The sequence below is a fragment of the Falco naumanni genome, chromosome 9, assembly GCF_017639655.2.
Source record: "Falco naumanni isolate bFalNau1 chromosome 9, bFalNau1.pat, whole genome shotgun sequence".
Taxonomy (NCBI): Eukaryota; Metazoa; Chordata; class Aves; order Falconiformes; family Falconidae; genus Falco; species Falco naumanni.
The window spans coordinates 48476319-48499067 of record NC_054062.1 but is presented as its reverse complement, the minus strand read 5'-3'; the positions used below and the strand labels follow the sequence as shown (position 1 = coordinate 48499067).

General features: G+C 40.3%; 2 protein-coding genes across 2 annotated transcripts; both read right to left on the bottom strand.

Moving 5' to 3' along the window:
• Positions 1 to 166: 166 nt before the first annotated feature.
• Positions 167 to 3710, bottom strand: PSTK (phosphoseryl-tRNA kinase). Its single transcript, XM_040606700.1, has 7 exons — positions 3311 to 3710; positions 2861 to 3117; positions 2252 to 2537; positions 1679 to 1877; positions 1153 to 1228; positions 593 to 686; positions 167 to 375 (listed from the first exon to the last, which is right to left on the bottom strand). The coding sequence occupies exons 1-7, from the start codon at positions 3708 to 3710 to the stop codon at positions 170 to 172; spliced, it is 1518 nt and encodes a 505-aa protein (XP_040462634.1). The 3' UTR covers positions 167 to 169.
• Positions 3269 to 22650, bottom strand: LOC121093868 (disintegrin and metalloproteinase domain-containing protein 9-like). The gene is made up of 22 exons (XM_040606788.1): positions 22376 to 22650; positions 19567 to 19664; positions 18585 to 18661; positions 17889 to 17967; positions 16866 to 16942; positions 15045 to 15264; positions 14466 to 14531; positions 14313 to 14384; positions 13463 to 13635; positions 12882 to 12966; positions 11628 to 11749; positions 10577 to 10748; positions 9646 to 9735; positions 8948 to 9143; positions 8723 to 8828; positions 8349 to 8523; positions 7856 to 7936; positions 7125 to 7230; positions 6039 to 6171; positions 5538 to 5601; positions 4980 to 5032; positions 3269 to 4636 (listed from the first exon to the last, which is right to left on the bottom strand). The coding sequence occupies exons 1-22, from the start codon at positions 22443 to 22445 to the stop codon at positions 4558 to 4560; spliced, it is 2394 nt and encodes a 797-aa protein (XP_040462722.1). The 5' UTR covers positions 22446 to 22650; the 3' UTR covers positions 3269 to 4557.
• Positions 22651 to 22749: the final 99 nt, after the last annotated feature.

Below are 22749 nucleotides of genomic sequence, written 5' to 3'. Positions count from 1 at the left end.
ATATTCAAAGTACGCTAGACTGTTTCTCTTCCATGATAAGGGAGGAAGAGTTAGACAAGGCACAAGCCTCCAGAGGAGAAAGCTTTATCTCTTAGATGCTTTCAGTGGTACTGCTCAAGGGATAAACACTCTGGGCTCTTAGAATAAAACACCACCATTCTCTATGTCATTATTTTAAAATATATTTATTAACTACATTGCTTGCTCCATGTTGGAATGCAGAGATGAAACTTGCAGCAGGGTCTGAATATTGATTTTGTATGCAAATTTGTTTTTTCAAATTATTTCCTTGCCGCAAGTCTTCCAGAAGTTCTGCTTTGAGTTTGTTGAGCTCTTCTGCCAGGCTCTTCATCTCACTTGGGAGTACGTTTTTATCTAAAAGAAAATTGAAGCTGAAATTTTAACGTGATCCTTAAAGATAAAATTTACAGGTTCTTGACTCGCACTACAAGTAACTTTGGCCAGACTTTGGAAGAAGGTGATTGCTTTGGTCACACCCGCAGGGTAGGGATTCCTTAACAGTTTACCCCAAGGGAATTTCATAGGCTTAGTCTTACGTTGCCCCCTAGCACCTAGAACATGCTGCACGTACCTTTTGCATCCTTCATTGCCTGAGAGATGATTCGTCTGCACGTCTGATCAGCCTGATGGACAGCACTAGCTGCACAGATTGCTCGATCTGCTTCCTAGCCAGGGTGACCAACAGAGAGGAAGAATATGTGCAAACGCATTAAACTTGATTTAGGCTGCCATCAACATTTGAAGTACTCTTTGAAAACAAGTAAAACATTGGCAGCAACTTGATGACCAGTGCAGTGCGCACCTGCTCTGTTGAATTCAGAGGTGGGTATGTGCGATGTTAAGAAGTGAACATTATTTTCCTTAGTGTGATGTGACAGCTCCAAAACCTTTTTACTACTCTAGAACATATAACAGTATTCTTAAAGGTAGTTTAGTCGCTTAACTTAATAAGGTGATAGAAGTACCCATTTGAAATAGGATTAACTCTTTGTGTATGCTTTTGTAATCAAGAAGTGCAATCGCTATTTCTCAGTTTGTCATTGTGGCGTTCTGAATACAATTCAGGATTAACTAACTTGCTCATTCACCATTATCCGAAAGAGCCACAACAGTGAAGAGAAGCCTTGCTACCTTTTGCTCAGTGTCTTCCTCATTTTGCTTCACTGGATTTTCCAAAGCAGTGGCCAGCAAACTAATTATCTGCTCACTAAGAAAACAAACAACAGAGTAAACCACATTAATCAAACAGTTTCGCTGAAGATTTTTCTTTCATTTTGTGATGACACCTCATCACAGAAAAAAAAGCAAGTCCAGTTAAATTTATGAGGTAATCAATGAAATAATCTTTATACAGCAAGTTAGATGAAAAACAATTACAGCTAAAACTACAGCCAATTATTTCCAGTCTTAAAAGTTTCAGACAATTCACATAGATTTTCAGCAGCAGTTTAGTAACACAGTTTGGAGGTTAACTCTGCAAAGAATGATGGCCATGAGTTCCTGACAACTGGCGTGTATTCTGTGTAGCTGACAGGCTTCCAAAAATCACCATATGGAATGTTTTTTACATACTGTTCAGGCACAGTGAAAAGCTTCTACCCCCCCATTTATGAAAATGGTACTTAGTGAAAACCCCAGCATCAACCCGGTAGCATACTCATCCTCTGGAGCGCCATCCAAACTTTTCAGAATGAGGCTGTTCTGTTCCCAAGCGTTCTTCTTGGGATCTGGCATTTCTATTTTTCTTGCCATTAGATATATTGTCTGGTCAGGTACCGGATGGCTTCTTAGACAATTTCTCTGCAAGCAGCATTCAAGTGGACACTCTAAAAATAACTGGCAGAAGCTCAAGGAATCTAAAAGAACATAAACAGCCGAGTTTACCTTTAAGCTATTAAAGCAAAAAATTCTAAGTGCAACATGCAGGAGAAAGGCTTTACATAAATGAAGAACTTCTATACTAGTTCTGAGCCTGAAATGAATACAAACAATTTTACCTTCCAGGCTGCTCAAGTAGTAATTTCTGAGATCAACATATATAAAAAAGGTTTGGAGTGACCTAGCATTTCTAATGACGCAGTAATAAAGGTGATGCTTACTGTACTGCAGGAATCTAACAATTAAGAGTTACAAACATTCCACATGAGCACGTAAAGAATGGGAGTTAAAGCACGCTGAATTTCCAACAAAGCTGAAAAGGTTCTTGTGTGTAGGAACAAAGAGTAATTACATTTTCGAGCCAGCTGGTACACCTCGTATCTCATGCTCTGGTAGTAAAAATTGTCATCCAAGATGAGGTAGAGCGGCCTAGACGTGGCTGGAGGTGCCCAGCAAGGGCCAGGTCCGGCCTGTCCCTCCGCCGGGCAGAGCAGGCCCTGCCGCTGGCAGCAGGCCAGCAAGCGGTGCCAGGCGGCCGGCGGGGCGGGGGCGGCCTGCGGGTCCTCACCGAGCAGCGCCCGCAGGACATGCTCTAGGCACTGCAGCAGCTCGCGTCGGCTCCGCTTCCAGCAGGGCGGCTGCGGGGGAAGGCAGCAAGGGGTGAGGGCCCGCGCCGCCCCGCCCCAGCTCCCCTGCCAGGCCCCGACCCCCCCCCGCTACTCCCCAGGCCCCGGCGCTCCGGCTCCCCGGCCCCCAGCCGCCCGCCCGGCCCTCCGCCGCTCTCCAGACCCCGACCCCCGGCCCTCCGCCGGCCCCCAGGCCTCGGCCCCGGCCTCGGCCCCGGGACGCGCCGCGCTGCCTGGCAACGGCCGTCGCGCAGCCAGTGACGCTACTGAGCGGCGCCTCGGGTGGCCAATGAGAGCAGAGGGCGCGCCGCGGGAAGGCGGAGCGCCGCACTGACCAGCGGCCCCGCCCCCGGCTCGCGCGGGCGGAAGGCCTCCGGCGGGATCAGCTCGTCGTAGGCCAGCAGCGCGCAGGCCCAGCCCCGGCGTTGCGGCAGGCGGCGGCGCAGGGCGCGGCCCAGCGTGGACTTGCCGGCGGCCGGCAGCCCCCCCAGCACGCACAGCCCCACCCGCGCGCGCCCGCCGCCGCCCCGCCGCTCCGCCGCCAGCGCCAGCGCCGCCACCGGCCCAGTAGCCGTCCGGGACTGCCGCCGCCCTGCGCATGCGCGGGGCGGGCGGGGCGGGAACCGCCGGCCTCACTCGCCGGTTAATTGGATAATGAGTTAAATATTGCATTGGAGTCGGGCGGTTGCGCGAGCCCGGTCGTGGGGTTTGTTACGAACATAAAATCGAGATGCTACGACGTGTGCGGATCCTGATGATTTATTTTAAATTGCGGTAATTCATACTGCGCTTGTTGATGAGGCCTAAGCGATAGGGATACGTAATAACAGCAATTAAAGATCCTGAGGAGTTAAGGACGGTGACGCTCCTTCGGCAGAGCCCGGCCCCGCCTGCACGCGCTGGGTCCCGCGGGCAGCCCCCGGGGAGGCGGCCAGCACAGGGGGCAGAGACCCGTTCTGCAGAGGCGGCTCTGTACCGGGCTCCGTGCCCTGCCCCATCCGCTAGCTCGTACCCCAAAGTTTGCACGGTGCGATTTACCCCGCGACGTACGGGCTGGTCAGCAGCCTTGGTCTTGCCCATGAGTTTGTCTCTGCGTAGCAGCTTCTTTTCCGTTAGTTGCCGTTTTGACAAGCTGTCGCTACGTGTATTTTCTTTTACATCAGTACAGGCTTCCAATTGTCCCATTTAGCATGATGAAAGTTACCTGTTGGCTTTGTAGTTGAATCAGTTCTTAGCAAAAATTGCAATTTGTGGTAACCAGTAACCATTAAACCATCGTTACATTGTATAATTTGTTTCCTGATGCCCCACGTTTTCTGTAGCAACAGAGATGGGCTGGTTTCATTTAGACTCAGATACGTTACCTACTGAGTTTGTTTCCGTGGCTAGTGTTATGAGGTTACTTTTATACACTACCTGAACTGGCAGGTAGCGTGGCCAGTGGGTCGTGAGGGGTGGCATCTGGGTCCCAGCTTTGCTTGGGCTGCGCCAAGGACAAGGCTCAGAGCAACGCGTGGGAACTGTCGGCGAGCCTGGCATGTGGGGTGCAGCTGCGGTCCGTGTGCTGCTGAGACAGCGCTCCGGGAACTGGGCAGACTGCGGGCTTCCCAAGAGGTCAATCTACATTCTAATTTTCACAGCGGCGTATGACTAGAGGAGAATAAACTCTGTAAATAACTGCGTTCACTTCTCTTTGGCCTGCAAGTAAAGCTGCACTTCAGAAGAGTCCTGTTCTCAGATGCTGTTACAGATTTAATCTAACAAGAGTTGAACTTCAGGCTTTTGGTTTAAAAATAATCAAGAGGTGAGGTAGAAGAGGCACAAATATAGCCAGCAGCAATTAGCAAATTAATGGGGTGTTACAAAATCTGTGTTTGGTGCCTCTTGGCATCAGGTCTTTTTCCAGAGGTACATGCTTTCCGAAGGCGTTTTGGCTACACGAGGAGAGGAGAGGACTGGAGGATTGCAATCTTTAAGTTTTTTTTCAGACCAGTTACTTGTCAGAATTGGGTGAGGGTTCCCAAGAAACTTTTCAGACAGTTGGTGTAGGTGGGAGTGGGGGTTGTTGAGGTCCTGAAGGAGCTGCAGGAATCTGGGTCTGTGCTAGATGCCTGAAGTGTGGAAAACACATTTTGTGAAGTATTTCATGGCTTGAGACAACTGACTGGTATTTCTAAACTAGTTCTTTATAATTTTAATACAGTTGCTAGCATTTATGCATATATTTAACTCTCTCTACCCCTCCCTCTCCCTTGTAGCATTTACATGTGCTGTTATGTTTTCTATACAAGCAGTAAATCAACATTTCTCCTTCAAGCATTTAATCTATTACATCTCATACGCAGCTGCATGAAAAATCCTCCTAAGTGGGACATGAGACATTAGGAACTTCACTTGATACAGCAATGTAAACATAGCAAATATGAAGTAAAGGTGGTTTTAAATACTACAAACCTTGGACCGGGAAAATGCAACGTTGTCAAAAAATCAGGACTTGATGTGGCAGGCTGGAAAAGATGTTGCAGAAGATCAGGTTAACAGAAAACACAGATTCAAAGTGTAGCTAATTATTCAGTATTAAGCTAATGGCATTTTAGAATTTGGAAAATTTAGAAAACTTTTATTTCCTGATACATTCTCCATATTCTCCACAACATTTTGTTTTGATAATTTTTATTTTGTTTTATGAGAGCTAGATACACAGCCTGGCTAAGCAGCTTCTCTGGTATGTGGCCACAGAACTCAGAGCTCAATTTCTGGCTGCTCTGCTAAGTTGCAGCCTGTTCCATCCCATACCACTCACAGCCTGTGTTGACAGGGCAGGCAATAAAGCTCATACGTACCCAAACAGAAATCCTGTCTAACACATTATAAATTATTTTAAATAATATATATTCAGATGGTTTCAATGTATCAGAAAGCCACAAAGTCATCAGTAACTGTGTTAGAGAAAAGGCACTGTATAATTCAGATTACTCAACGTAAAATAATGCAAGTATGCATCTATCTTACCTGTTTATTTCTTGCGTTATGACTTGGGCCGTTACTTTGCTTTGGTTGCTGCACATTGTTGTCCCTGAAATAAAAACCACATCATCAGGAAAATCCCCGTTTGGTTTAACTGCCATCAGGGATGCAGCATTTTTCAAGGGACAAGTCTATAGCTCAGAGATCTGGATTCTGTTTCTGACTCCACCCCTTTCTGGCCTTGACAGATAATTTCAGTGTGCTGCGCCCCTGTGTCCATGCAATACAATTATCAGTAACAGTTAGAAAAGTGCAATATATTTTGGGAAAAAATGCTCAAGAAGTGACAACTGGAGCATCTGGCCTAAACTACCTAATAGCAGGGCACTGGCTATTAAACTACCTACTACTACTATTAGCAGCAAAGTCTATTTCTTTTAGGAGGTATGGAATTCATTGTCTAGCTAAAGCATCTACCAGGCTTGCTGAATTAATCTGGAGGATGCTCCAAAGTGTTGAAATCCGCATTTGTAATAAGTAAAATACCTGTGTTGTCTTCTACTTTTCCTGCAAAACCTTCTTCTTATTGCATCATGCTTCATTACTGCTAATACAGTAATGATTACAACTGGCAACACAAGGAGGAAAAAAATAAGCAGACCGTCCCGAAGTGATGTATCTAGAGAAAAATAATTGAAATAATTTAAAATAATAATCTTGTTTAACCTCATATTAAAGCATTTTTTCTGCTAAACCACCTTTTGTTATAAAAACTACAATCTTCAAATTATTATGGATTAAAACTAGTAATTTCACTGAAATTTATAAAATGCTGTGATCAGAAAAGTAGGATTTGGCCTTATGTTATTACCAATTCTTTCTGCCTTACTCACCCCATGTTGTATGATGTACAAACATTACCCTTTTCCATGTATTTTTTCAAGAATTCTAAAGCAGACAAATTTATTTTGTATTTGCTTACCCACAACTGGTCTGCCTGTCTTCTTTGCCTTCCTAAGCCTTTAATACAAACCATGTTTTGCCTTTCCCATAATATGGATTGGTTTTTGCCTCACAAAGCTACAGATGATGAACTCTGCTTGTGAACAAAGAGAGGGAAAAGGTTTTGCATGGTCTCTCAGTGTAAAGGCCAGCAAAATCTACTCCATTTTCCCTCTGCAGAATTTCAGGGCTCTTACGTGAGCCAATGCACCTTGTTAACCCCTCTCATTCCTGTGAGGACCCTTTCCATATAAAAAGGCTGCTGGTTTCATTCTCAAGTGATGGTCTTCCTCTATTACATCCATTTTATCAGAACTCTGTTTTAAATACCTAAGTAAATATCTAACTATTTAAAAAATGTAACAGTAATTCTAGGGAACTAATGTATTGCTTTTTATCTTAGAGTAAATAGAGGTCAAATTCTCCCTTGGACCAGCTTCCTTGATGTCTACTAACAAGCACATCAGATAATAATGTTTGTTTTTCAAGTCAGCCCATGATTAAGTGTCCCACGCAGTAAAAAAAAACAGTTGAAAAGAGACTCACACACACATGCACGCACCCATTAGTTAGTAGCAGTTATTTTACCAGACAGTGCGGACAGAATGAAGGCCAGTTTCACTAGCCTACCTATGTGAGCTGGACCACTGTTAACACTGCCGCCGTAGCCTGACTCGTTGCAGAACGGAGGCGCCCATCCGGAATTGCAGTGACAGTTCCCGTTGTTGTTACACACCTACAGTCCATACGACAGGGATTAGTCAAATGAACAATGCCTTTCTGCAAGCTGCCACTTCAACCTCCAGTATTATATTTGGAGTTCCACATTAAGAATTGCATGTGGAAACAAGAAATACTGCACAGTATTGCATAGAAATGCATGAAGTATTAACTGGGAATAAGCTCTCCCCCTCCATAACATCCCAAAACACTGAGGGATACTGACAGCGCAAGTTAATTCTCTATAGAAATTAACCTTCTGTTTTGTTATTCGCCTGCCGTAGATTACAGTCCAGAGAAGACACTTTTATAACCTTTGGACTCCATTTTGATTTTTCATGGAGACATACATCAGGAATCACTAGCGTGTCCTCCTCAAAGGAACATTTTCCCTTTACAGTTCAACAGCTCAGTAGTATTAGAAAATTCCCTAGGGCAATTCAGAAGAAATGTCTTTCAGTGTTAGTGCTAAGAGGTTTACAGTATACTGGCAACATGAATTACAGATTAAAAAGCGGACTTAACTTTTCATACAGATGAGAAAAAAAACAAATCCATCTGGCTGGTTATTGCTTTTATTCAGGGATTTTGCACCTGTCTCTGTCTTCTAGAAACAGGGCATGAAAACGCCATCTACTCACCCCATTATCGTTACACTTCTCCTTTACATCACAGTTGTAGCCCAGACGACTTGCATCAACGCATTCAAAACCTACACAGGCCTGGAAAAAGTAGTTAGTGTCTTTCAAACACAAAAGTTCAAAAAATCCCATCCTTTTATAAATATACAATATAAATGTATATGTTTACAAGTCTAAAGCTTTTACTTAAATGTCAAGAAAAAGGGCTGCTAGAACATTCAGTACTTCACAGTTCTATAGCTGTGTTTGTCTCAGATTTTCTTGAGTCTGTGGATGCATTTTGGTGAGTAATTTGAATAACTAATAATGTACTTCACTGATTTGTAGCATACCAGTTTTTGAAGAGCTAATTCATTGCATATGTTCATCTCAAAAAGCAGATTTTTTTATTATATTATGGCATAAAAATAAGAGAGCTATGTAATGCTTTTGAAAGTTAAGAACTTTCCAGTTGGTGGAATATATCCTGTAATGCTGCTGTGATTCATCTTACCTTCTTTTCTCCACAGGCAGTTCCATCACGGACTTGAGCAGGATCAGGGACATCTGATCCTAAGTCAAAGTCAGAAGACCAGCATAAAACACCAGATGCGTTATTGACAACACTCCAAGCAGGAAGATTTTGAAGAGTAACAGAGGTGCACTGGACCTTGCCGCACAGACTATGCCTGTATTGAATGAATGACACTCAGAGACAAGGTGAACAGAAAAAAAACCTGGATCAGTGCAATACACCATCCAGTCAAAGTTTTTAGCTTGCACGTCAAGGAAATAATCTTTTAAATCTCATGCTTTTAAGAGTTTGTAACAGAATGTATATTTCACATTGAACATCTCAAGGTTAGCTTTTATTTGCTGGTGACTTACTGAACAGGACATTTCTTGTACATTCCACCACTCATTCCACAGTTTCCAAATCTATCTCCTTTAATATTTGCTTTTTCAAAGCATACATCAGGTGCTTTTCGTGCTCCTATACAAAAAAAAGTGAAACTTAGTAAGCCAGTACACTGTCTTAAAAATATGAGAAAGAAAAATCAGAACTGTCTATTAGGAGACTACAAGTCTCTTTACATTAAATTATAAACATACCTTTTCCATATATAGCTTCACATTGTGAATCAAAACTCTGGCATACTCCATAGTAGCAATATGACTTCATGTTGTTGCATGGGTAACCATTCATGATATAAACGTCGTCTGGGCAGTAGGCATTGCTTCCGTTGCAGTATTCAGGTAGATCACAGAAATCCATTTTCGATCTGCACTCGGCTCCTGCCACTTTAAACTAGAACCAGAGAGGAACGCCACCCGACTTATATTTTGGAACAACAGAAGTTCTAATGTGAAACAAGGACAGCTGGGAACCTTTTGTGATTTTAAAGAAGATAAAATATTTTTTCAGATCGATAGCTAATGAATATCTAAAACTTCAGTGTCATGTGGTGTGGCCACAAGTTTATGAGTTGAGTCTGCAGAGGACTTGGGTAAATAGTGCAAATGCGTACACAAGTACAAATTAACAAGCAGCCAACTATCACAGCCTTGGTGTTGCACAGTGGAGATCACTTCTACTGATTGCTCCTGCGTCCTATGAGGGATGACACAGATCACATTTTATTTCTTCGCTGCTAGTCAAGAGTTGTTAGGCATGTATTCTCTGTTTACATGCTCTGCTGGTGAATGTAGTTTGATAATGTGACAATATGTCAAGAGTACTGTGATACCTCTTTTAAAACATTAAAAATCACTAGGAAATAGCATCAATTTAGCTAAATAAAACAGCCTACCTTACAATTCTTGCAGCACAGTCCTTGAGCGCACTGCGATCCAGGCGTGAGTTTGCAGGTTGCAGCATCACAGCAAGGGTTAGTACATTCCTGAAGAACAAGCACGGACAAGGGGACACAATGTTTTTACCTCACTGTATAGCTAGGAAAGTACATCATCAAACCAAGTGCACGGAGAAAGGAAACTTTAAACACGCCATCTCTCTGGCATGCCCAGAGGCTGACAGCGTTCTGCTCTAACAGAAACCAATAGACAGTTTGTCTGTATTTCTTCACTACAAGTCATCAGAAAAACATCTGTTCTGACGTGTTGTGGCACAGGGGTTATAGGGTAGGTTTAAACTTTAAGCGGACACTAAAAGAAGCGGAATAGACCGGTTTTTAAATAACATTTCTTATCACCCCTTCGCCCATCTTGTTTTTCTGCTACACTAGCAGTTTGATGTAGGGAAATGTTGGTATCTTTTAGTAACTTTGAAGAGAGCAGTGTTTGCTGACAGCCTTTCGATTTATTGGTGTCTTTTTTGAGACACTTATTTTCTAAAGAACGAGTCAATGTATCCCGTTCTTTGAGGGACATTTTCCTCTGTAGATGAGTCGTCTCTTTTATGTAACAGAAATATCCATGTTACTAAAACCAGCACAAAAATGGTGTTTCCACATACTCCTCACTGAAAGGTACCTCTTTCTCAGCATTGCCTCAAAGTTCTGTGAGGGCCAGTAGCCCTCAACTGAGTTTATAGCAAAATCAAAGTATGATTTTAGGCTTTTACTAAGATTTAACTTCATATTGCTTGCAGAAATGTAAAATTACAAGGAGAAGTCCTCTATTAATGCAAATCAGGGATACCAAAAGGCCAGTATTATGCAACAAATATAACATAAAACATAACAACATAAAACAAGTATACAGTTGAATTTTATTCATTACCTGTGGTTTGCCACAGTCACATTCTTCATCGTTATCTACCACATTATTACCACAGACAGGTTCTTTGTAAATATTACTTGGTTTGGGAGGATTTCTAAGGCAGTGTCCTCCTCCATTTAGAATAAGGTTCTCAAAATCATCAGCACTGCAGGTGCTGAAATTCCTGGATCCACTGGAAAGCATAACATTATTTTTTTATTATAAATATTTTGCTTACAGGAAAAAAATCAACTCAAGCCCTTAAAATATTGTCAGTCTATAATAAACATGTTTCATAATGCTAAGAGATCATGAGATACTTCATTTTTACTTTATTTTGCATTACAGTACAGTACTAGAAGTTAAATATACTATGTATAACATAAATGCAAGGACTTTTATAAGCCAGAGAGACCATCAGATTATCCATTCTGGTATCCTTTATAAAACAGGCCTTAGAAATTCCTTGTCTGTACTGAGTCTAAAAATGTGTAATTAAAAAACACTTTCCAGAAAGACATTCACCTTGACATGGAGTCCCTAAGAACTCATGAATACATCTTCTAATAGTAGTTTTGGCCAGTATTCAATTACCCTGATTTATTAATACAAATGTGGACAGGCAAAATAATATGATCCTTTTCTCTTAAGGGGAAACCAAAAAACAAACTGAAAGAAACATAAGCCGAGAGGTTTTGTTTAAATTAACTGTTAAGAGATTCTGTGTGAATGATGCATGTTTGCACAAACCCAGCGAATATATGTAAAGCACTCTCAGCAGCGTAAAAAACCCAGCAACACACTATCATTAAAAATAAAATAAAATTAAGAAAATCCAAGGTTTTAGGAATGCTACAAATAAAGAATGACTGGATTGGAAAACAGATATCATTTCAAATAAATTAAAATTATGTCAAGTCCCAAGTCAGTGAATTCACTTCTGTGATTAAACTTTTCAAACAACTCCCCATTCACGAAAGTTCTTCAAGATTCATGGGAGTTTCACAGCTGATAAGGCACAGTCACTGCAGATAACTAACAAATGTTAAAATAAAATAACTGGAAGTCTTACTTATCTGTGCTGTGCATAATATAGGATGCAGGACACCTTTTATCGTCATGTTTCATTCCGAGATTATGCCCCAATTCATGTGCAACTACTGTAGCGTGACGTAACATATTGTTATGATTCAACTAATAAAGAGAATCAGTGTTAAAAAAAACAATGTGCAACTAAAGAAAATACTGCGTTTCTACCTACTGGTTTATTCAAGCCACAAATCTCAGAGCCTACGAAGACAGAATACTAAATGATATTGCAGAGCAAAAGCAGTGAGAACACACAATTTGTCACCGTTTATTTTCAGGTAGGGCCCAATTCTGCCACTCTTTCTATTCCTTCCATTAGGATCATATGCTGAATAATAACAGTTGGCAGTTGGACTAGATGATTGCTGTAGGTCCCTTCCAACTGAAATTATTCTTTTCTATTCTATTCTGTTCTACTCTAACACAGTTAATTAGTCATGACACTGATTTCAATGGAGTCTTCAATGACAGACATACAGTTAAAAAACAGAATCTACTTCTTAGATTGTCCACAGTGTTGTGGCATCCATATTGCAAGGACAGGAACTGCTGGAGATACTGGTTCTGCCCCAGGGGTGAAGGGGAAAAAAATTAGATTCTTACTGATTTTGCTGTGTTTAAAATTTTTGCCTGTTTAGCATTACTGTGGGGAATTCCAGACACTGAAGTGCACTATGTTCACTTCCTATCCATGTAAAGAGTAAAAAAATACACATTATTTTGTAACTGTATTCCCATTCCAAAACCACTGTGCTTATGAACTTTAATGATACGAGGATGGGCTTTTCTTGTGCAATCTTGAGATAGATGAATTACAAAAGGTGATCAAAAAATTATTTCAGGACTACGTGGGCTAAGTGGACTGGAATGTGAAGAGGAGAGAAGAGAGAAACAGGGAAATACTTTAAAAGAAAAAAAAAAAGGTAAAATATGCACAAGTCTTCACGTAAGAAACCCAGTTAAAAGAAACCATACAACTCCAAGCCTAGTCTGCAAGGCCAGAGTGAATTGACAAAACAGGTCGGCAAAGTGCACGTTATTTAGTAGCATGATCTGGAAGGTGCCTCTGTGGAAGCAATGTCTGGCCATAGCAGTAACTACAACTCTAGGTTTTGTAAATACACAGGGGAAAGCCTACAGTTGTCCAGGTACCTCTTTGCCTCACTAGCAGCATATCTATGACAGTTTAGCAGCTCCTGTGCTAGTTTCTTCCTTAACCACAACATTATGTACTTACAGTGCTGATTGACCCTCCCTGGACTTGTGAGCAGACAGTACCCACAAAAGCCATTCCGATGGATCCAGCGTAAGAACTTCTCCCTCTGCAACAAAAGCAGCTTGAAGGTGTTGTTGAAGGAGGGGATGAATGGGGATTTCTACTAAAAAGACACTGATGAGTTTGAAACAAATAGGGCAAGACAAAATTTGGTCGTCTTGAAGTCAAGAAGAAATTTATCACCGTATCAGGTTTTCACTGTAATTAATAATGAATATCCGAATAACATAACTTGAAATTAATGATCAGTCACCTAAGTCTGCTGTGTCAGTGCTTCTGAGTTCACAAAATCACAGGATGGTTGAGGTTGGAAGGGCCCTCTGGAGGTCATCTGCTCCAGTCCCCTTACCCAAGCAGAGCTACCTAGAGTTGATTAACTATAAAGACTTGATTATATTTCCTTGTCATTTTTCCAGGTTAAAACAGCTTGGAAAGTGAGTGAATTTTACTCCAGTTATATTTTCATTCATATGTAAACCCCAAATCATATACGTTAACAACACTTGCAGCATGGCTAGCTTTTCCACTGAATGAAAACTTACATTATGAGATGGCTAACATCATTTCTTGATCGTTTAAGAAGATCTTTCTGTCTCCAAGAAACGAATCTACTCAGTACATCTCCAGCTGAACCATTCATTACAGATATATGGTTTGTATCTGTCCAGATCTCTAATCCAACCAAAACAATCTGGATGTTTAATGCTCTATACATCTGGAAAAAAAAATAATGATAATTACTGTCCATCAGCCTGTTTCAACTGACTTAGGAAAGCTTACACCACTACTACTGAGTAATCAATATGCTGAACATAATGATTGAGACATAACTTTATTTTCTTTGAAACTAAATGTATTTGTATTTATAAACTAAAATACATTTATACCTTACAAACGAAATAAAAATATGTATAATATAAAACTAAATAAGGAAAGAATATATGACCGAAGGAAATCTTCTTCGTGAAGGTACCTAAGTATATCTTTCAGTTTGAGAAGTTGAAAAGACCATGTTCAGTCATTTCCTTAGCTAATTATCTAGAAGAGAAGCTGGGAACAGAGGATCAGAGAGCTTATGGAATTGTTCACAGCGCTGACAGCTCGCTTGATAAAAAACTACATACATGAGAAATACTCTTCCTAGAAATGTAAAACATAGCAAAGACCTCATGTTCCTGGAGCAGTCAAAAGTCTGGGAGCACGTGGAAGTTGTTTTAAAGCATCTTGCATCTCTCCCCCTGCTTGTACCGCTACAAGACTAGTGCATAAATTCATGACGTGCCTTAAACGTGTTACAAATTGTTGTATAAATTCCAACACAGCTTCAGAACTGCATTAGCTGTTCTTTTGAAAAAAACTATGGTAAAGGAGAAACTACTGTATCTGACCTACCCCATCAACATAATTAATCAGCTCAACTGTTTCCCTTTGCACCGCAGCAGGATCAGATTTCTTCATCAAAAACTGTAAAATAGCAGATGAGAATGTCAGAGAAAAAATTTAATGAAGTAATAAAATGTATTTAGCATTGGATGTTATCATTACCCTGTTGTTATCCACAACGACAAATAATTCCACATAGCTTTTCTGTGGCAGGACAGCTCGCTTCTTCTGCAAATTAAAAAGCACAATAAGTTAACATAATAAATAATGAGTTCCAGGTTTTTACTTATCTCTCTCACGATTTTCGTTTCATGTGTTTACAAAGCAATGAGGAATTTGTTTTAATATGGCCTTAAAAGTCAATTTGCCTTAGATTTCCACATAAACATCTGAACGTCAGTAATTCACATGTGGTCAGACATGGGGAGGCATGAGCTGAATGGCAGCTCCGTGCCTTTCGTGTCATACCCATGACTGTCTTGGGCACTCTGCTCTTCTGCTAAAGGATTGCTTCAAGCTATCTTAAATTCCCATTGTGCTGTTCTTCGATTTCAGGATTTCCTTAGCAGTAATCTCACCGGTTTGGGGTCCATGAAAATGAAGGTCACGAGGCAGTGGCCTGCCAGGCCAAACCCACCTGCAGCAATACCATGCCAAAGCTCTGGAGACCTTGGCTGCTGGAAAAGATTGACAAGATGGCTTAGACTGCAGCTTTCAAGAGAGAAACAGAAATGTATTTACCCTGAAAAGCTTTTCCCTGCTAGAGGTACTGTTTGATAAGAACACGTATTTCACAGAGTGCTTCACAAACATCTTCTCGTGATGAAGGCTGACGTTCAGCACACCACATTGGAAGGGGATATCCTGCATATCTTCCAACGGGTAAAACACGTGTTCAAATGTGCTGGATGTGTTGAGCGGCTCCATTCCATACCATTTGCCACCAATGTAGAGAATTCCTCTAATAATCATAAAAGAATGAAAAATTATTCCACAGTTTTTTCCCTTGTGGTTATGACTAGGTGAGTGAATGACAGCTGGATACTTGAAAACTAGAACTGTTCATACCGCTATGTTGAAATATGTCATTATCTTAAATTATCTTAATATAGGGTATAAGTTCAAATGCCCAACAGGTTCTCAAAAGACAAAACAGAACTTGTTTAAAATACTCAGTCATACACAAGTGTGGGCTCCTTGAATCAGAAAAGAAAAAAAAAAAAAGCCAAATTGTTACTGAGTCTGGATTGTGGGTAAAGAGCTGATGCAAAGGATCTCTTTTAGTCCTGATCTTTAGTCTCACTTCTAGCCCCATGCAGCTAACTAATTCAGCATTTTAGAAAATGGTATCTTTTAAGACAGAGAGGCTAAAAGCAATCACTGGGGTGTTTATGAGGGCAACAGCAGTATTGCACTGCTGAATGCCCCTAAGTATAAAAGATTTTGCATTTGTCCATGGCTCAGGAACACCTGATACATGCCCATTTGCTGTGCCAAAATCTTTGAGAAGCTATTATCTTGTTCTCCAGAATCTCAAAACTATATTTAGGACAAGAATTCTCTAGTTACAGTCTTGTGAAGGAAGATCCTCCAAAATGTGAATACAAAGTAAACAAAGGATTTCAGTCTGCGTAAGTTTGCAGAACAGCCAAAATGAAGTATCTGTTCTGTTTAGTGAGATCCAGCACTACCTGGAGTACCAGTACATTGACCATTTTATTCCTCATTTAAAAGAATGCCAGGAAATAACATTTATTGTGAGTGGCATCTCACTGTGTTACTGTACGTGAGAGATGGGTGAACTTTGCCCCATTTGCCTCTTCCTGCTTGTCAAAAAGCCATCAAACTGAACAAGGCTACTACAACCGACAAGTACATTCAAACTCCTGCTAAAAAGCCAGGCTCAGTGAACACAGTGGAACATGGACACGCTCTAAGAACATCCTGAATATCTGCACAATTTGCCGTGCATGCCATCTCCTTTGCCAACTCATACGGACTGATTCTGCGGGGAGAACACAACCATCTTTGATGCATTAATCTGGCCCTTTTACATTTCTCAATGTAAATGTAATTTTATTGTATTTGAAACACAAAAATCTGCTTCAAATTTGGTCAAAACTTTTTCAGGGAAATGGTTTGTCTTTTGAAATGTGCCTAATTCATAAGACAGAATTGTTTGCAGGAGTGTTTTAAGTTCAGCGAAAGCATCATCAGACAGCATTTCTACTACAAACGTATCTCTGGTCAAGACACTTGCATCAAGTAACGAAGGCCTCAATTCACGCCCATGTTCTGCCTGTATTTAGATGATGCTCCCTCTGGCATTATCTTCTTTCTGTGAAGGAATTTTGGAAAAGGGGGGAAAAGTGGTAGCTGAGGTAAACTATAAACCCTGTAAAGAGTTTCAGCTTTACAAAAAGGTGAAATACTTGTAAAAAATTTTTGCAAGATAGGATGGTGTTTTCTCTGCAGCAGTACGATGAATAGCAACTGTTTTTTACTGTTTTACTTTGGTACTGCACTATGAATTATCCTGAAGTAAAAAGCAAGAGGTAATACCTAAGGCCATCACATGTGCTAAGAGCAAGCATTGAGTCAGAAATTCCTTCAACAGTGCCATGATAATAACAGTGTGTCTGAAATGCAACAAAACCACATAATTAATGACAAAATAAGACTGTTGGCTTCAAATGCAAACTTACATTCTAAGTAACCGTTCTATTTGTATGACATCAAGGCTGGCTGTTACAAATTTACAGAGTTCCCTATTCTAAAAGTAATCCCAGCCTTCTTGGAGTAAAATATTACTTGACATGAGTACCTACAATAGTGTTTGGTCCCTTCGTTCTAGAAAACAACAGCTTTTTAGTTTAACCCATCACCATCATTTAGCAAAATATTTTCATCTACATTGCTCATCCTGTTCTTAAACAGACTCCTCTCAAAGGCTTGATCTGAGAAGATCTCCCATGCACAAAGCACCCAATTAAGTCTCACTAAGCTCACATGCAGTTTAAAGTTGAAATTAAGTTCAACATCATTTATAAGGTTTGTTTGATACAGGACCTAAAACCGACAGAGCTTTGGTGCTGCCATTGTACCTTTAATTGCAGAAATGCAACCTAATCAGGTAGCTCAAATTCAGTCTTGGCATAATCTCCTGGCATCTCCTTTCACACCCTGGAAAACAGTGGTGCTGTATCCCCATAAACAGCCCACTCCCCCGTAAGACATAGAACCTTACGTTTTGTATCAGTTAAACAGAAATGCTACAAATGTGAAAATGCACAAAAGCCTCTTTCCCAGCAAATATATTTTTCTTCTGTAGTTGCATTACATGCATCACTCGCATTTTCCCTCCTACTGCCAAAAATGTCTCCAGTTTTCACTGTCCTATTATAGAGATACGAAGACACTCAGAATTAATGGTTGTGCATTTGCTATCGCTTTGAAAATACATTTAGATGCACACACGTCCTTGTCATCTTCAGTTTTATCAAATGGTTCATGTGGCCTTCAATTCATAAAGCTTGGCTGCCCTGGTTTGAGGAAACTGATGCAATATTTTGTTATGCACAATACCTCGTTTTGTGACCGTGTTGCCTCCAGTTTCCCATTTCCCCCATATGTATACAGCATAAAGTCTTCACTAAGAAGCTTTCTGGAAACAAAAATAAACTACAGTTCTTTTAACAGTCTAGAAAGCAAGAAAAGTCAAGAATCTTGGTAAGTACTACATTCTGTTAGCAGCACACTCATGCTAAATCATTATGAAAATCCACAGATGTGAAACAAGATACCTTAAAATGAGCTGCATTATTTGGAACATAAGTTATTTTGAAACATTTTAACTAAAATACCCCTAGAGTAGGATCTGAACAGACCGCGTTGCATCAGGGCCTGGACTATTACAGGCTCAGGAAAGAGAAACAACAATAACAGACAAATTTCCTCAAATACAACATGTTTAACAACCCTCCCCCCCACTAATAAAAAGCTAACGCTGAACTGAATTTGAATTGTCCATAAGGATTTTCTGAAATGTACTATATTGTGCTGCTAATAAAAAATTAATTGAAATAAATTTCTTCATAACAAGAAAAAATATTACTCCCTTCTATTTGTATCATAACAGAGACAATGTTTAAGAGTAATTTTGTAATTACTACAATCTGCCATTTAAATGTTTTCCTCTGGGTTTTTTCAGTACAAAAATACTCCTCTGTATGCAATTAACTCCCAAGACGGTATGATTCCTTAGAACACTCCATCACATACTTATTTTTCTTCAGTTTTAGAAGATATGTTCCATTTCTGGTTTTAATTGAGTAAGAAAGATTGTCATCTGAATGCTCCTGGAAACAGAACAAAAGATACCACTTAATCAGGTGATTTTTCTACTTGGTTGTGTCCTTTCCATGTTTTGTTGGAGAAGAGCAGTCCAGCTACTACGTATGATTTAAGTGTCTACCAAAACACAGATTCCTAACCCTCATGCCTTCTATATTTTGGCCTCAGCAGCACACTTTACGTTCTTCCCTGTGGAAAGTTTAAATTCTATTACCGTATAAATTTTCACTTGGAAGGCAGAAGGGCACGGCCCATGTATGCACTCCTTGTCCAATGACCACACCGTGTTTCCTGACACTCCTTATGTTAATCATTGGCAGCCGGATGAACAACTCACAGATTCTACCTTAATTGGTTTGCACAAAGATGACTAATGTTATTTCATTAACAGTCACTTCAGTAATGGACTCGTTATCTAGCACAAAAGAGAGTTACCTCAGAACTGAAGAATTAAGGCTCAGATCTTTCTCTTTTAACTCATTTGTTTAACTTGTGCGACTCTGTGGGACCGTTTCTACAAAGCAAGCACCAGCCCTTTAGGTGCTACATGGCTGAAATCCTCCGGTTATCCAAAGGCCAGGTTCCATGAGTAAAATAACACATACAGCATGGTTCAAGTTCAACATCTAATCCAGCTCAGAGGAAATGGAAATAGTCTTTATGTTCCTTCTCCCTCCTGTTTTATAAGGCTGTTAACAGCACTAGAAGCTTGAAAGGTGCTAGCTTGGACCAAAATCCCAGACATTTGGGGGAACAAATATACTCAACACTAGTTGAAAACACTAAGAATCTAAAGAATGAGTGCAGGGCACATTTCTTCACAAAAATATGTATACTATACATTGCGTGTGTGTGTGTAATACAGGAAGAACAGCTACATCAGAAGAAAAAATCAGGTAGAATGACAAACCTCATGAAAAAATGGGTGATGTTTCTCTCTGCCTGTCAGACTTCGAGGAATAATTATTTCTAATGTAGAAAGTCTGGATGTCTGTTCAGAAGATACACCTAAAAAAAAAGTTTGAAATGTCTAAAGAATCAGAAAGGGTAAGTAAGCTGTTATGTTGGCAGCTGCACAGTGGTGATTGCAGAAAGACCATTCTAATCTGGCTGTAAATGGAGAAAGAGTAATTTCACCAGTACAGGACCTGACTTGCCCATGCTTCAGTTTGGGCTGCTCTGTGCCAGAGCTCTTGGATTATGCTTGGAATGTCTCAGAAATCAACAGTTTGATTCATGGCCACGTTACTCTTAATTTCTGAGTGTTTAAAATGTGGCCTCATGCCGTTTTGACTGTACTCAAGGTTACACCACTCCAAACAACTGATGAAGTGCTAAAACCTGCAAATTCAAGCAAAACTTTTCTTTAACAGGGTGTTCAAAACTGGCTGGCAATCTTGGCTTTGACTCTTGGTCTTAGTTACATTATAAGCTTGGATAATAGGTCAGACTCTTCTCATTCCTTCATATAGACAGTATCAAACCAAATAGATTAGTCTTTTAAAAAATAAACCCCTCAATGAATATGACACTAACATAATAGAGAATTCCAAGAACAAGAAAAATTAAAATAAAATAAATAGATGCCTTCCTGTATTCAGTGTATGTTTTGATAGTGACGAAGAAAGTTTAGGAATAGTCAAATTGATTAAAAAAAATTAACTTCAGGTTAAAGCTGGGTTCTTCTGAAGCACATAAAGAAACACTCTTAATTCTCACTTATTCGGGATTATTAATTTTGTAATTTTGTCTATAATTTTCGAAACATTTTTTTTCTCCCATGACTTATGCTTTTAACCTGATGTACGACAAAAAAATTATACAGCTGCCATCTCTGTCCACCTATCTGTGCCATCACAGTAATTTTTTAAGTAGCTGGCCAGTTAAAATTAACTGCAAGAGATGCAAACATCTCAAATGGAATTCAGTTCCTTCAAGCTTTGTGAAATCACCTTGTTGGTGCCAGGAATACTGTGCTGATCCGTAAATCTACAGCAGGGCTCTCTAGGCGTGGCTGGCACAATGGTCCTGGTGTAATTGTATGGCACAATTGTTTTCAATAGTGGGTCCAACTTTGCCAGGATATTTCAGAACTTGTTAGACAGATAATTGGAGAATATTGTATCTCCAGGAGAATAATTTCAGTCCCTAAATACACTGGGGGATGTTTCTTACTTTCTTCAACTACTTCGAGTTGCTGTTAGGTCCTGCACTTGCTCTGCTCCCTCTTGCTCATACTTCTACTTCTTTCGGCCCTTTCCTTGATTAAATCAACTCTCCCTTCAGCCCTCTCGTTCCACATAAATGCCTTTACTCGTATTCCTTCCCCCCTTGCCCTGAATGAGGAATACTTGCAGTTGTCCTCTGGATATAATTCTGCCGCCCACTGCATGTATAGTCTTGGCTCACCATGCTGCCTCCTGCCATCACCTAACGCTGCATTTTGTTTGTTCAAGCGACAGTCAAACCTTTGCAAAAGGTTTGTAGCCATTTAAATCATATCACAATTATCTCCAGAACATCATGCCAATGCAGGAAGCTAAAGATGAGAAGTCTTCCACATATCTGGTTTCAGGTAAGTGGTTTTATAAAGTCAAAACCAACTTCCAGTGACTTTAAAAAAAATTGCGTGAAATTGAATTCATCTTCCTTTTTCTTGTCAGCTCATCAGTCTGGTTTGAGTGTTGACTTTAATCAGCGGAGACACAACTGTTGCTATTAAACAGGCTACAGAATCAACAACATGGGTTTTAACAACAAAAGTGGTTTCTTCCCTCTTAAATTGTTCTTTCATAAGGAAACAAAGAGATTTCTTCTCATTTATGGCAGTACAAACTCACCCTCAGCCTCCCACGTTTCTGTGAAAGGAATTCACAATTGCAAAGAAGCCACGTAATCACCCATTCAAAGTGGGGAGGAGGATTCTCCAGTGTAATGATGATCTCTACCTATCAGGTAACATCAGGACTTTTATAAGCTAGCTGCAGGCTGCACATGTTTAACATTAAAGACTGCCATTGCAATCAAAATGTGGAAGTTGCTGTTAGTGAACAGGTCTGCAAAGAATATTGGCGCTCGGTATTTACTTCTGAATTTGCCCTTAATCTTCAATAATTTCACTACCTAAATAACACAATCCATTCTGCTTCATGAGTTAAATGGGTGTTGAGCTAGCAGTGGAAACGCGGTTCTAACAATTTAAATTTTGACACCTGAAAGCAGGTCTTTAATGCGCATCGTAAAAATATCACTTTCTAAGAAATATTTCGGTTCTTACGGCTAAATCTAAAATCTGAAGACAAATCATAAATGGAAATGAGTTAATGAGGCACTAAAACAGAACTGTAGGCATTTCCTTCACAATCCTGAAGAAGAAATCTTTTTCTACAGTCTGTACTATCGATGAAAGTGACAGTAACTGCAGTTGTCACCACCCGTGTCCTGTATGGAAGATGATGTATTTACCTACCTATACATCCTGGAGAAAAAAACCCACAACAAACACAAAGAGCTCAACTATAAAAAGGTTCAACACGTAATCTTTTCCAGACACCTTTTTCCCGAACAAGATTTTCTCAATTAGCAGGTCAGCTAATAGCCTAACAGCTGGGAAGAGCCATGACTCGATTTGAAAGGTGTGCATCGTTATGATCAGGACTGGAGCGTACAAGAAGACTTGGAGAAACTTTCTGAGTATGTAACAAAAACTGAAAACTTACCTTTTATCCAAAAAGGTTTTCCAGTTAAAGTTAGTCCAAAAGTGAACAAAAAGAGGCTGTGTTTTAACATGATTAGGTTTGCTGGAGAAACTAGTACAGCATCTGAGCAGACTGTGTACCTGGCTCTTAGCTGCTCTGCACCAGGGAACTAGAGGAACGAGAACCGTCTGCTCCGATGGTAAACAACAGAAAAAGTACTCCGATACTTCGTCTCTGCTAAGGAAATGGGAAGTAAAATTTAATCCATTAGGCTTGCAAAATAACCTGGTTAGGCAGCTTAAGGCAAATAACAAGCAGCGTGTCCTTAAACGCTGATTGGAGAGAGGACCAACCCATGCTGGGATCAAACTGGTTTGTTCTAAAGGACTTTGATA

Bases quoted from the DNA above. Each gene is read 5' to 3' on its own strand.
- PSTK (XM_040606700.1), bottom strand. From the start codon at position 3,710: ATGGGACAATTGGAAGCCTGTACTGATGTAAAAGAAAATACACGTAGC. The intron at 3,118-3,310 runs GTATGAATTACC...GCGCATGCGCAG, and splicing joins AGGCCTCATCAACAAGCGCA to GGCGGCGGCAGTCCCGGACG. The intron at 1,229-1,678 runs GTATGCTACCGG...TTGTTTTCTTAG, and splicing joins GATGGCGCTCCAGAGGATGA to TGAGCAGATAATTAGTTTGC.
- LOC121093868 (XM_040606788.1), bottom strand. From the start codon at position 22,445: ATGTTAAAACACAGCCTCTTTTTGTTCACTTTTGGACTAACTTTAACT. The intron at 16,943-17,888 runs GTATTGTGCATA...GTTGCATTTCAG, and splicing joins CAACACGGTCACAAAACGAG to ACACACTGTTATTATCATGG. The intron at 9,736-10,576 runs GTAATGAATAAA...CTTGTTCTTCAG, and splicing joins GTGACTGTGGCAAACCACAG to GAATGTACTAACCCTTGCTG.